Source organism: Fusarium poae, chromosome 1 (assembly GCF_019609905.1).
Source record: "Fusarium poae strain DAOMC 252244 chromosome 1, whole genome shotgun sequence".
Lineage (NCBI taxonomy): Eukaryota > Fungi > Ascomycota > Sordariomycetes > Hypocreales > Nectriaceae > Fusarium > Fusarium poae.
This window is the reverse complement of record NC_058399.1, coordinates 16,505-29,104: the sequence shown is the minus strand read 5'-3', so window position 1 is coordinate 29,104 and position 12,600 is coordinate 16,505. Positions and strand designations below refer to the sequence as shown.

Genomic DNA, 12,600 nt, shown 5'->3' with positions numbered 1-12,600 from the left:
TTGAATTATGTCAAGATATCAAATTCCCCTTCATTTCTAAGTGAACACCTAAGACATCTGTCAAGGTATTGAATCCGAGATAACTGTACTTCCTCCAACCTGACCTCATGACAACCAAAAACAGGAACAGTAATGTGAGTGGAAAGACCGCTCAGCCACCTAATTTAAATGTGCTCAGTAATAAAACATAAAGCTTACACTATTACATTATTAGCCTTGCAACATTATACTAAGATAACAATATGTCTGTCCATTCCCAAAGCGACGACTGGAACATGTTGAAGGGAGACGGTGTACACGTGTTCATCTCGCTCCAATCCGCATCCTCTATTACCCAAATTTCCTGTTGCGACAAATGCTACCATAATCCGTCGGGAAAAAAGGGGAATTGTCGTCTAGTCATTCAATCCTTGGTGTCTGACTTCCAACGCTATGGGCGCTCGGCAAAGGGAGAACGAAGGCCTCGAAGGAAAAAGACATTTCAGTCGTCGATGCATCCAGGGTAGGTCAAGAGTTCGTCTATTTTCATTCGTTCGACCGAGAAAGATCTCGAATTAGAACATTCAAGTGAATTATACAGGCTCAGCTCTAAGATCTGTCTGCTGGGTTCTGTCTGCTGATTTAAGCGCTCAGCCACCACCCTCAACTGTAAATCACACATCACAGACTGAGCTCATGCAGAGGTATAACCTTTTAGAAAGAGGTCTAAACTACAGTTGACACATTTTCAAGACAGACACAAAAGCTAGAAAACAAGCATTGGAGCTCACCAGCTCAATGTCTTACCCCCCCTTGATTGAGACACTACAAGCTTTATGCCATAGTCTTGGGACAGATGTCTCATAGCTGGGACGAAGTTTACTTAAGGAATGTCTCTTCTTGTGCATATAATCGTAATTTATCAGGATGGACATGCGATATTGTCTTGAGTTGATTTTATATGTATACTTCGGGACTTACCCCTCGGAAATCTCCAAATAAAAGAGTTAACATACAAGTTGCGCACACTGCTTTCTCACATGCCATCGTTGGACCGGTTGTGATGAACTCATTAATAGGCGCAGCTTCGGTATCATCAACAGTTTGTCTGAACTTGACCTTTCTGCACACGCAGCAGGTATCTAGTGTTATAGACTGCAATGCTTGTACACCAAACTTATCAAAGGTGGAAAACAGTGTTTGAGCTTCATCAGTCCTCAGTAAAGTGTCAAGTGTGCTTTTTAGATTGGCACCCGGACGCTTGTCAAATGATATTAAAGAAACATAAAGACCCTTCCTGCTCGAAGGCTGGGAAGCCTTGTTTAGAATCTCTAACATCTTGGTAACAATAATGGCTCTAGCTGTAGTAGCCCTTGGTAGTAGGTTGAGCTCAGAGACTTTAGCTTGAAGCTCATTGATGGTATGACACATACTTGTCTTGTCATTAAGAGCAGTCTCCAAATCGTGATTCAAGGAAATGGCTTTTAATCGCAGGGAGACTCTAAACTCAGTAACTAAGAAGGGCAGGAGCTAGTAAATTTATGCTTTTATTGGCCGCCTCGGAAGGAGTAAACAATCATGTTTCATACATTTCAAGTGATTGTGATATTGCCGCATTACAAAATTTGTTTTAGTCTTGGCTGTATATGTAAGTTCTTCCTCGGTTTGTTCATAATCTGCCGATTCCAGGTCAACTATCATGATTTTGTCCTTTCCATTATCTGTGATAAGATGAAAATTATCCAGTTTGGTATCCCCATGAGAGACACCAAAGTCATGCAAGGATTTGAAGGCATGATACATCAGGGGCCTCATATCTTGCTCATCCAGTACGGCGCCTTCAGGAGTTGCGACACAATAACCTCCAATGTCTGAGAGTATCAGAGCGCGAGTATTGCTATACTGAGTAATGCCGAAGAGTTTCGGTATGGTTAGACCTTGAATTGGTTGCAGTTTATAGTATGCAATAAGTTCATTGTCAAATTCTTCTTCCCAATTCATTTTCTGGAATTTCAGAACAAATCTTTCTGGTAGAAACCACTCTGGGAATTTGCTTTCAATCCATGATCCAGTTACTGTAGATAGAACTTGAAACAGGGACTGGATAGCATATTGAACAATTGTCTGCTCTATCCGTAGGAGGAGAACATTGGGGTGACAACGGTCTGCTGCTGAGCCAGTAGCTTGGATGGTTCGAGTGCCAAACCGAAATTGCTAGAGCCCAAAATTGATCAGCAGGTAGACAAAGGAGAAAGCGAGCAATATATCTTACGACGTTCTCTGCAAGAGAGGCTTTTCCACTGACGATGTCAATCCGTGGGGTGCCTGATGTCTCATTCGAGTCTGGGCTTTCCATTGTGCAGTTAAGATTGAGCTTTTGAATGGCAATTTCCTTAGCGGAGAGATTTCAGAGGATGATTAATGAACCGACGAAAGCGCGACGCGTCCAACAGTGCAGGGAAAAATGGATAAGCCAAGCTTAGTCAATGGCTTATATAATCCTGTGATGACCAGCTATTTGCACCGTATTTAGCATGAATTAGCAGTATGAATGTGATTGCAAATTAATTTGTTATAATGTAAATTATATCTCGCAACTCATGAGCTCCCATTGCTACATAGAACCCTCAAGCCATTACAAGTTCTTCTGTACTAGTGGCGTGAAAGTGACTTATTTGTGGCGCTTTTGAAGAATGAACAGGCTTGAGACTCTGTATAGATCGTGACTGATATCCTGTACTTCTGTCCTTTGACTCCAAATGAATGCCAGCACTGGCACTTGCACCATAGTTGGTGGTGAACATGCGGGGGATCGCTATTCTAAGAAACGGTTTAATGGTAGCCATGGAGCCACCGATAATGCTGAGGTTCAATTCTAGAACGCACCACATGAGCGCCATCACAGTGTTGTCTGGGCTTGTCAGCTTATCTATAAATGCCAGAATTGGAGGCTTACTCACAAGTTAAATCTGGGTCGTGAAGTAAAACACTGAGAGATTGCAACCGAATGATGCTGACAATGCAAACCCTTTTTTGTTAGACACAGTCCTGATAAGCGAGAAATTACTGGGTAACTTACGATGCACCCATGGTCAGGAGAACGCCAACGCCGATCTTTTGTTTCTTGGGCAGCATCAGTGTTTTGAGCCACGGGAGTGGAATCAAGACAGTCACGATATCTGCAAAGATTCCCAAGCCGGCTTGCAAAAAGTAAAACACAGGCCTGTTAATGCACTTTGCGGTGGCGATGACTTCTGGATCCCAAGAGCCTCGGATGGGGTTACATGAGAATATGTTAACAAGGACAGAAGCTGCCGAGTATCCCATGATGAATGCAAAGGCAGTCCAAATAAGGATTCGTGCTGATTTCATGGGAAATATTCGCAGGTAGAAGACCAAGATACTACCCTTCGCAAATCCAGTAGCTGCACAAAAGAAGATGGCCGCAAGCAGATTATTCAGGGAGAAATTAGGAAATAGATCTGGTGAGAATGGAACGTTCCAAAGGTGTTTTCCCATTCCATAATTGGTCACTACGTTTATTAGCAATGGCAAAGATACTCTTGACTTGCAAACTTACTGTTCAGTGTAAAGGCGACAAGGAATACATTGCACACCTGAATGAATGGTTAGCGTTGCTACACTGAAGTCATGTGAGCCCCATCGTACCCAAGAAAGAATCATAAGATCTGTTCCATATTAGTAAACGAAGTTTGAGGGCATAAATTAACTCACAGTCATCGAAAGATAGCTTGCACACAATAAATGCTCTTGTGTAGACTCGAATGACCATGCATAATGTTGCCAGTGGGAAAAAGACAGCCGTGATGACCACCAGGGGGGCAGACTCGGCTGCTTGTTCAATATCACGGACCATTCCTAGAGGTGGATCCATAGGATATAGGACCCCATTATCGACGGACATGACTCTGACGTATTAAAGTGTATCTGATACTTGTCGACGCGGACCAGAACAAAACAAAAAAGCCAAACGAGCCTAAGTCAGTAGTGAAGAATAGCCCCGAACTATAGATGGTATTTGAAGAACATTCAAGAATTGTCCCTAGATATAAGAACTAATGTTTAACCTGAGCTTGATCTACATCTTCTTCTGTTTCCAGTGCTGACTAGTGCTCGCCCGAGCTCAATCCAGTTGCTGATCAACGGAGAACCTTCCCAAAGTTCCTGTGCGCTTGGACATTCGAAGATCTTTTCTACCCAGCCAAGAAGCGGTCCTGACCATGTCGTGCGGCGGGATCGATCACCTGATTCATTCGATCTACTTTCGAGGTATGGCGTTATTGTACCAGGTGTTCGCAGGGGTAAACCACGTTTTCTGTAATTGATATCTGCCGCTTTGACATTGTGACGTTTTTGCCTGACATGTCAGATTTCTTCTGCCGATGCCGAAGATACCGAGATGGAACTGCAGGGGAGGACGTTAGGGGAGTCATGTTCATAGACGGTGGTGCGACATGTTTTACGATCAACCATGTGTCCATTTTAATATTGAAACGAAATCAAGTCCACAGCCTTCCCTATGTACAAAAGGTTATTGACTAGATCGTTGATCTGTCTGCGTCGATCGAATTTCATGAGGTTGAACCCTCTTGTATAATTCGTGTCTGACTCCAATCTGCACTGACTGTAATATTTTCCTTCCATAATAAAGGCCATTTTGATTACCCAAACAAGACAAGCTCAACTAGAGACTACTGAAGCAGAAACTTGACAACGTGGTTAGCTCCGTAGATCCAAATGTTAGAGAGCGTGAACCCATTTAAATCTCCTGAGGTGATTGATATCTCTGGACTCTGGGGCGAACTGTACCTACGTTAGCCAATAGCTGGCAGATAACGTCAAAGTGCCCGAGACTTTACCTCGGGAGATTGACATAATACAAGACCGGAATATTTCCGGATCAGCATTTGAGTGTCTGTTTCTGTACGTAGAGGAACACTTTGATCCTTACATTTTAGGACCTGTCCTCCGGATCATAGACCGTGCGCTATGCCAAGCGGATTTGTTCCCGCTATGTCGTCCATGTTTGGTTCCTGAGCCCTGAGCTAACACTATTTCTCTCTAGTTGATGTCAATCGATGAGTGGCTAATTAAAAAAAAACGGAACTCTTGACTCTGACCGCCCGGCACAGCTCAAATGAAAGCCTGGAAATTGACCCACCTCTTGGGTCCCGTTCTCATTCTCCAGAGTGGTTATCTCCTACCATCTCCAGTTAATAAGCCGATGCAACTATTTCTCGTGCTTATCCAGGTCCGCAGATGAACATCAAAACCCTCAATTAAGTTGCTGAAAACTTAATCAAAACTCCCGCGGAAGCCGTTCAACTCTATCGAGCCCTTGACCCGGTTCCTTGCGTCCGCTTTGTTCCGCTCCCGTCACCATGTTCAGCAATACTGCCATCAGTTTGTTGTCATTTGCAGCTCTGTGGCTGGACCCTGTAAGCGCCGCAGAGAGTTCAGACGCTGGCTGCGAAGTACTCAAACTTACATTCCCTGACAACACTTTTTCTCCCAAACATGCAGTCTACGAATATGAGTCCCAGAACTTCTGGTCCAACAACGAGATACTCAACCCCGCTTGCGTATTCCGTCCAACATGCCCTACCCAAGTGGCTGAAGCCGTAAAGTTTATGAGCCTTGGCCTTACATCATTTGCTGTCCGTGGAGGTGGACATATGGCCATAACTGGCGCAAACAACATCGACAACGGTCCTCTCTTTGTAATGTCAAACTTGACGACTCTCGAATTGAGCGAGGACAAAGAGTCAGTTTGGATAGGACCAGGCTTGGATTGGGGTCATGTTTACCGTTATTTGGGACAACACAAGCTTGCAGTTGCTGGAGGTCGCCTTTCCCCAGTTGGTGTGCCTGGTCTATTGCTGGCCGGAGGCATTAACTTTCACGGCAACCAGCGTGGATGGGCAGCTGACAATGTCCTGGAATACGAGCTTGTACTCGCCGACAGCAAAGTAATTTCGGTCACGGCAGACTCTTACCCCGATCTGTTCTGGGCCCTCAAGGGTGGTTCGAACAACTTTGGCATCGTGACCAAGTTCAGACTCGCCACTCTTCCATCTGATCAGATCTACGCTGGTGTGTACAGCGTTGCTGATATCCCCGGATTTCTTAAGGTATGTAACATTAGAAAGACATTTGCTTCATCTCACTAACATCACTTCAGGCCGTCGCCAACTTCTCCGCCTTCAATACCGATCCTCTCGCACATATTGTCCCTCAAGTAATTGCTGTTGACGAAGAGACCACCATTGGCGGCGCTATTCTGTTCTACGATAGCGACTCTGATCCTGAACCCGAATGTTTCCGACCGTTCTTTGATCTTCCTGCCATTTCCAACACATTTGAGAAGAAGACGCTCGCCCAGTTCTCGGATGAGACAGGAGAGCTAGTCACACCAAAGATCAACGATCAGTTCATCGCCGGCACCACCACAGGCAAAACATACGAAGAGATTCTCCAGGGAGTGCAAATCGTGAATGATGTCTTTCTTGGTGCGTTACCCGACTTGTACAAGGTTCTTCCCGTCGAGGACCGCAAGCTCATCTCGGTTGATTGGCAACCTATTGGCTCTCTATGGGAAAATGCCTCCAAGAAATACAACCCTGGAGGTAACGCCTTAGGAATTGACACGGAGACCAAGGGAACGTACATTGCCTGGGCCGAGGTGGTGGAGTGGAGCGGCGATGAGCATAATGACGCGGTGTTCAAGTGGATCGAGGATACGACATGGGCCATCGGTAATGCTACTCAACGATCAGGCGTATACGATCCCTTCAACTACATGGGAGATGCTGCTGGTTTCCAGAATATCTACGATGGCTATGGTGAGGAGAACAAGCAACGCCTACTGGAGATCTCTCGCAAGTATGATCCTCTGAGGACTTTCCAGAAATATTGGCCAGGCGGTTTCAAGATCGGATCTTAGACATAGTCACTGTATATTTCACTATAACGAGAGAGTATATAAGCATAGACATCAAGTATCTCATCTTCATGAGAACTCTTAGGCGCAGTTACAATATCATATATATAATATTAGATTTCAATGTTAGAAAGCAAATCTACCTCCGTGTTGAACTCCCATCTACTCAAATTAGGGTAACTGAATGTCGCCGTCGTCTAGAATGTATATATCAAGCACGCAATAGATTACACGTTGATCCGATGTCGCCAAACCAGTTGTTCCTCCCGTGCACTATAAGTCGAAGCGCCCAGAATAGCTCTCATTTGATCAACGCTCGTGAACATGATCTGCCTTGCGATAAAAAACCGAATTCCCTCTGTGCAAGGCGGGCTAGTCAAGCTTCCCTCATAAGTCCAAAATTCATCAAAGTACTGTACACTCTCTAGAAGCAATCTGTGATTGAGTGTAGTCTCCTCTGTTGTTTCAGTTTCGTTGAAGCCAATCATTTTGGGAAGCTGGGCCAAAAAGCCATTATCCTTGTTTCCTGGATCCAAGCGAATAGCGAGTACGGCGCGCTCTTTGCCTTGTTCGTTGACGTGAACGAGATGAAGTTCTGCCCTTGAGCGATGTCTTTCAACAGTGTGATCAGCAGGCGCGTGGATGTGCCAGCCTTTGAGGTAGACAGTTTCATTGTCAAAGCTAAAAGAGGGATTCTGGGTCCATATGGCGTCTTCATTCTGGACAGTAAAAGCCGGACCATATCCCCAATTGAAGAAGTTGCCTGTGATCTCGCTCGGATAGTTCCATTCTTTTATCAAGTGTTCAAGAGACAAGCCTTGCTTGAGAGCTATGGGGATGGGTGACTGCTGCGTTCCTGTCTGGCACAGATGGTAATCTAGAAGGCATAGTGTCAGCAAGGCATGTTGAGGATGGTAGAAAGAGCATTCGTACCAGGATTGATTCGTCCCCAATTGTAGGATGCGTCGTAAGCCCAATCCTTACTACCAGGTTCAGCTCGAGGGTCAATGTGTCGTTTCTTGTTCTTGAGAGAGTAGTGGTTATTGTGCTCTGCGCAGGACAAAATGCTAGTAACGTGAGCTGCCAAGGCAAGGAGTTGAGAGACACGCATTTCAAGGCTTCTTTGTGGTATAGTAGTAGACGAAGAAAAAGATGATATGGTAAGACAATGGATAGTTGAGATGGGCGACGATGTCTTTTTAATGTAATTTAATATTTGATTAGGATGCTCATCAATGCTGTTTAAATAGTTTAGCGTCAAGCGAATGTCACCGCCAAGCCAAGCTATTGCGAGGCGCAGGCTATTCTCAAGACTCCAGCCTCGCATGTATTAACTAATCCAGAACAGATTCGGATACTACGGAAATGAAATCCTTGGGACTTGCTTGATTTCACGTTTAATGTCGAGTGAGGCTACAGTACCGCCCGCTTCTGTCGTTTACGAAAGGTAAAACGTGAAAGTGAGGGCAGTATAGCCTGGTGGCGCAGACAGAGGCTAAGCCCCGAATGCCCGTGGGGTAATAAACTAAACATTTAGGTTTATACTTTAGTGGCTTTTAGCGCTATTGCGCGTCGAGTGTCAAATTGGAAAAATGAAGCTTGTTCCTGGCCCTAAAATAAAGGAGAACTTGAAGTGAAGAGAAACTATGAATTAAGTTTGAAGACAAGCTTAGACCTAAGTTGAAACACTAGTATCGAAATCAGTCCAACCTTGTCATGTTGACTGACAATTGATGGTTTCGCTCACCTCGCTCACTGCCCAGCTAGCCAGAGCCGATACTACATTTCAGTTCCAAGCGATAATATGAAGTTGAGGTTGCCGCTCGGCGATTTCAAGTTTCATACAGCTGTTCAAGGTACCAAAGTCCTTGACGATTTTAGGTTCAGACTTGGTAACCCGTATATTTCCCATGGGTGCTAAATCATGTTTGCGGTCTAGATATGGCTGGAGACACTAAAACAATAAGCGACTCTACACACAACTCATCAAAAGACAGACCAAGATAAGAGTAAACGAATACCTAATGGCTATCTTCATTCATCTGTGATATATATAGTGTTGGAATTATCCAATGCTACATTCCAAGTCATAAGTGGAAGCTTGGAACGAGGAAAATCACACTTACCCTGTAACTGTCGATCATTTGTTCAGACGCCCAATGCTTATGTAAAACATCTGACGTGTCCAAACTTCGGCGCCGTGTTTATCGGAGCGTCTGGTCACGTGAGAGCATACTTGGTCAATTAAAAACGGTTTAACAACCGTTCGCTGGTTTCGTTAAACGGAGAGTGGAGCTTCTCATATCTTGGGAAAATGGGTGCTGAGACTGGGTTTCAGATGGCAGCGTGACGGTCAAAACCCCCCCGCTGCAGGCATCTGGCGCTATTCTAGTTTTCCAGATGCTTTAGTGTAGATTTCATTTGCACCTTTCAGGACACCATTGGCTCTAGCTATGAAATTTACAATTAACCGAAAGACTGCGTTTCTACACAAAAAGCATGCCTCTAGACTTGCAATTTATTGGCACGCATGACATATTTGCAAGTCAATTCGGTTCAGTTCAACACTAAATATACCTGTTAGTTGTTACTGTCTTCATAAAGACTGTTTATTCTCTTTTACATTAATTACTAAGTTCGGCAAACGTATCACTTTCGTTCATCTTCAACTACCACCACTGCTTGGGAGATTTCGGTTACTCACGAGACTACCATGCTCGACTCTTTCACAGTCAGCATTGAGACCACAACTGCAGAGGTTTCGGAGACTTCTACGGACTTTCATTCTAATCAGTTCATAGCATTTGTGTTAAATCTCCAGTCTAATCTATGTCTTACAATACTTTAAAGCGGCTGGTTTATCACTCGCTGTTATAATGGCGTTGAGAGAACATCATTGTAACACAACGTAGTATTTACATGAGAGATAAAGGTTTCAAGTAATATTATTGGTGTTTCTGCATAATAGCTAGTCTTGTCTGCCTTGTTCCGATAAAGAAGCCTCGTGCGGCTGAACAACACAGCGTCTGGCTAACCCAGAACATCTTAGCTGAACCCTTTTAGGCATACAGATTACAAATTGATGTAGGCGCTTTCCCGTTGTGTGCCTTGCGTGGCTTGCATATCAGACCATGTGTTCGGTCTAGAACCGCTAAACCTGTCATTTGCGTTGAAGTTGGCTTTCAGCTTGTGCCAAGCATTCATACTTATATCTCCTCTTGGCACTCTTTTCTCTGCATTAGTTTTATCCTCTTACACAGATCTTCACCTTGGCGGGAACCATCAAGATGCCATTCGACTTCAAAGCATACGACCAGAAATGTCAGGGCCTTACAATGGAGGAGTTGCAGAGAGAATGGGAGCACTATACACGATTGATCTCTGGCGCTGCCACCTCTACTGCAGTTTCCGGCTGCGCGATTCCATTGACCCTTGGGGTTTCTACTATCGGTGTTGCAATGGCAGCACCAGCTATTCACAATGCTCGCAAAAAGAGAGAGATTATCGAAAGACACCTCAATCGTCTTAATGCAACGCACCATACCCGGAAGCGAGATGTTCTAGGCAGCATGGCTGTTAGTGGAACCATCGGCGTGGTAACACTTGGTGTTGGCAGTATGGGTGCTGATGCCATCGCAACAGCTGGCGCAGAGCATGGGATTCAGTCTATTGTCGCCAACGAAACAGCGATTAAAATTGTTTCTCATGCGGCTTTCGATGGAGCTGGAATGGCAGTTGAACACGCTCATACGGGCCATTTGAAGAAGAAAGATGCGAGAAAGGCATTCCAGAAGGCTGGTGTGTTTCAGGCTGTACAAGATGCCAAAGCTGCTGAGGCTGGGTATTCCATTCAACCTTACCAGAGCAATGGACAATATCCTGTTTATGCAGCAGCTGGTCCGTCGCAAGCATTGTCTCTGCCTCCTCCACCATATAGCGCCGCTGTCGGCCAACCATCCCCTCACCCTGCATACACTCCAAGCCCGAACGGTTATCCTTCAGACTTCAATAATCCCATGTTGTCTCAACCAACTTCCAATCAGAATGTATATCTAGTACCGAACACAGCTGGACAGCAGCCTTTGAAGCAGCCTTACGACTACTCACAGCAACAATATATCGCAACATCCAGCGTACCATCGCCCATGCCTCCAGTTGATGGTCAAATACTGTCACCACCTCCCCAGCAGCATATCCCATATCGAAAACAGGCAGAACATATCCCTTACGTCCCAGTTTCCACACCTCAACCATTTGACTTGTCGGCAATGCAGCAGGCTCTCCCTATGACTCCTGCCCCTCCTACACCCTATGTGACACCACTTCAACATTGTCCTAACTCATCAGCACCACAAAACAGCTCCCAGAACTATCAAGTGCAGTCTCCCCAACAGCAATACTCACCCCAAATTGCTGGGGCGCAACAAGCTGGATACTTCCCGCCACCACCAACTACTATGTCCGGGTACCCTCCAGAAATATCAATTTCCCATCAGTCAACACCACATGCAGTTCCTGCATCTCAGGCGCCACCACCGATCCAGCTACATAGTGCGCTTCAAAGCACCGTGCAGCAGGTCCTGCAATATCAATCAGCAGCACCGGCGTACCCGCTGCAGAATCAGGGACAATCAGGTTACCCGACGCCTCACCAAAACAATACGTATCATCAACCTCAAACTCCGCCAACCGTTGACCTTAACAGGAGGGAATCACTTCTAAGCATCCAAGCGCCTTGCACTCCACAACCGTACAATCCACAGAACTATGGGCCAATCAGTCAACATGAGAAGGCAAACAGTACCCCTGTTCCATCTATCAGTAATGCATATGTCCCGGCTCCGCAACCCAACCCTGCCTCGATGTCTTATCAAATGCCACCAACTCCTCTTCCCACAGGTTCAAATGTGTCACAGTATCAGTACGATAATAAAGGCTCTTACTTTCCAACTCAACCTCAGATGCCTGAAGGAACTGGTTACTAACCAGTACCGGCGTATGATTAAAGCCCCATAATGGTTCAGTAACGAGGGTTATCCTTGGAATTAACTTGGCATAATCTAGAAATGTTGGTTTTGTTATTTTCTTTGCTCATCTCAAAATCGTCTTGTCTATGATAAAGCGGAACTGTGCACAATTGAACAGTGTATTTGGCTGTGGAGTGTCACAATGTTGGTTCCATGGACTTTAGTGGCAGTGAAAGCAGTGAAGGTCTACGGACAAGTCGATTAAAAACTGTTTGTCACTTTTGCTGGGAATATGTTGGCTTGTTAATTGCAGGTTGTAAATTTAACCCCTCGTATGGAAAGAGACAGCTGTCCTACCAAGATAATGAAATACAACAGTGTCGCATTTGCTGCATTTGGTGAGCCAATTGTTAGGGTAATGTTCTTAATCATGATATTCGGCATACAAATTGAGCTTACCACACTTTCCTATCGACGTTGCCAAATAATAGACAGGTGTACATCTTGTGATTAGAATTAAGCGGACGTGGGGTAGGTAGTCACTATTGTCCGCGATAGACACTCCGAGATAGCGGTGGACAATGTAAGCTTGTGGGTTCTAGAACTCTAAATTTTAAAGACAACGACAGAGGACATTAAACCGAGGGTCGCATTATCGAGGCCTCGCAATGCACAGTGAATCCTGATATAATT

The 12,600-nt window shown here is 45.0% G+C and overlaps 5 protein-coding genes across 5 annotated transcripts; 2 read left to right on the top strand and 3 right to left on the bottom strand.

Moving 5' to 3' along the window:
- Positions 1–1,518: 1,518 nt before the first annotated feature.
- Positions 1,519–2,335, bottom strand: FPOAC1_000009 (uncharacterized protein; the record flags this gene model as incomplete). The annotated part of the gene is made up of 2 exons (XM_044844629.1): positions 1,519–2,193; positions 2,252–2,335. The coding sequence occupies 2 exons, from the start codon at positions 2,333–2,335 to the stop codon at positions 1,519–1,521; spliced, it is 759 nt and encodes a 252-aa protein (XP_044710545.1).
- A 271-nt stretch (positions 2,336–2,606) lies between these two features.
- FPOAC1_000008 (uncharacterized protein) lies at positions 2,607–3,904 on the bottom strand (the record flags this gene model as incomplete). The annotated part of the gene is made up of 6 exons (XM_044844628.1): positions 2,607–2,890; positions 2,940–3,007; positions 3,059–3,512; positions 3,560–3,596; positions 3,649–3,668; positions 3,715–3,904. The coding sequence occupies 6 exons, from the start codon at positions 3,902–3,904 to the stop codon at positions 2,607–2,609; spliced, it is 1,053 nt and encodes a 350-aa protein (XP_044710544.1).
- A 1,477-nt stretch (positions 3,905–5,381) lies between these two features.
- FPOAC1_000007 (uncharacterized protein) lies at positions 5,382–6,943 on the top strand (the record flags this gene model as incomplete). The annotated part of the gene is made up of 2 exons (XM_044844627.1): positions 5,382–6,131; positions 6,182–6,943. The coding sequence occupies 2 exons, from the start codon at positions 5,382–5,384 to the stop codon at positions 6,941–6,943; spliced, it is 1,512 nt and encodes a 503-aa protein (XP_044710543.1).
- A 224-nt stretch (positions 6,944–7,167) lies between these two features.
- On the bottom strand, positions 7,168–8,051 carry FPOAC1_000006 (uncharacterized protein; the record flags this gene model as incomplete). The annotated part of the gene is made up of 2 exons (XM_044844626.1): positions 7,168–7,817; positions 7,874–8,051. The coding sequence occupies 2 exons, from the start codon at positions 8,049–8,051 to the stop codon at positions 7,168–7,170; spliced, it is 828 nt and encodes a 275-aa protein (XP_044710542.1).
- A 2,176-nt stretch (positions 8,052–10,227) lies between these two features.
- FPOAC1_000005 (uncharacterized protein) lies at positions 10,228–11,925 on the top strand (the record flags this gene model as incomplete). The annotated part of the gene is made up of 1 exon (XM_044844625.1): positions 10,228–11,925. One exon carries the CDS (start codon positions 10,228–10,230, stop codon positions 11,923–11,925), a length of 1,698 nt encoding a protein of 565 aa, XP_044710541.1.
- Positions 11,926–12,600: the final 675 nt, after the last annotated feature.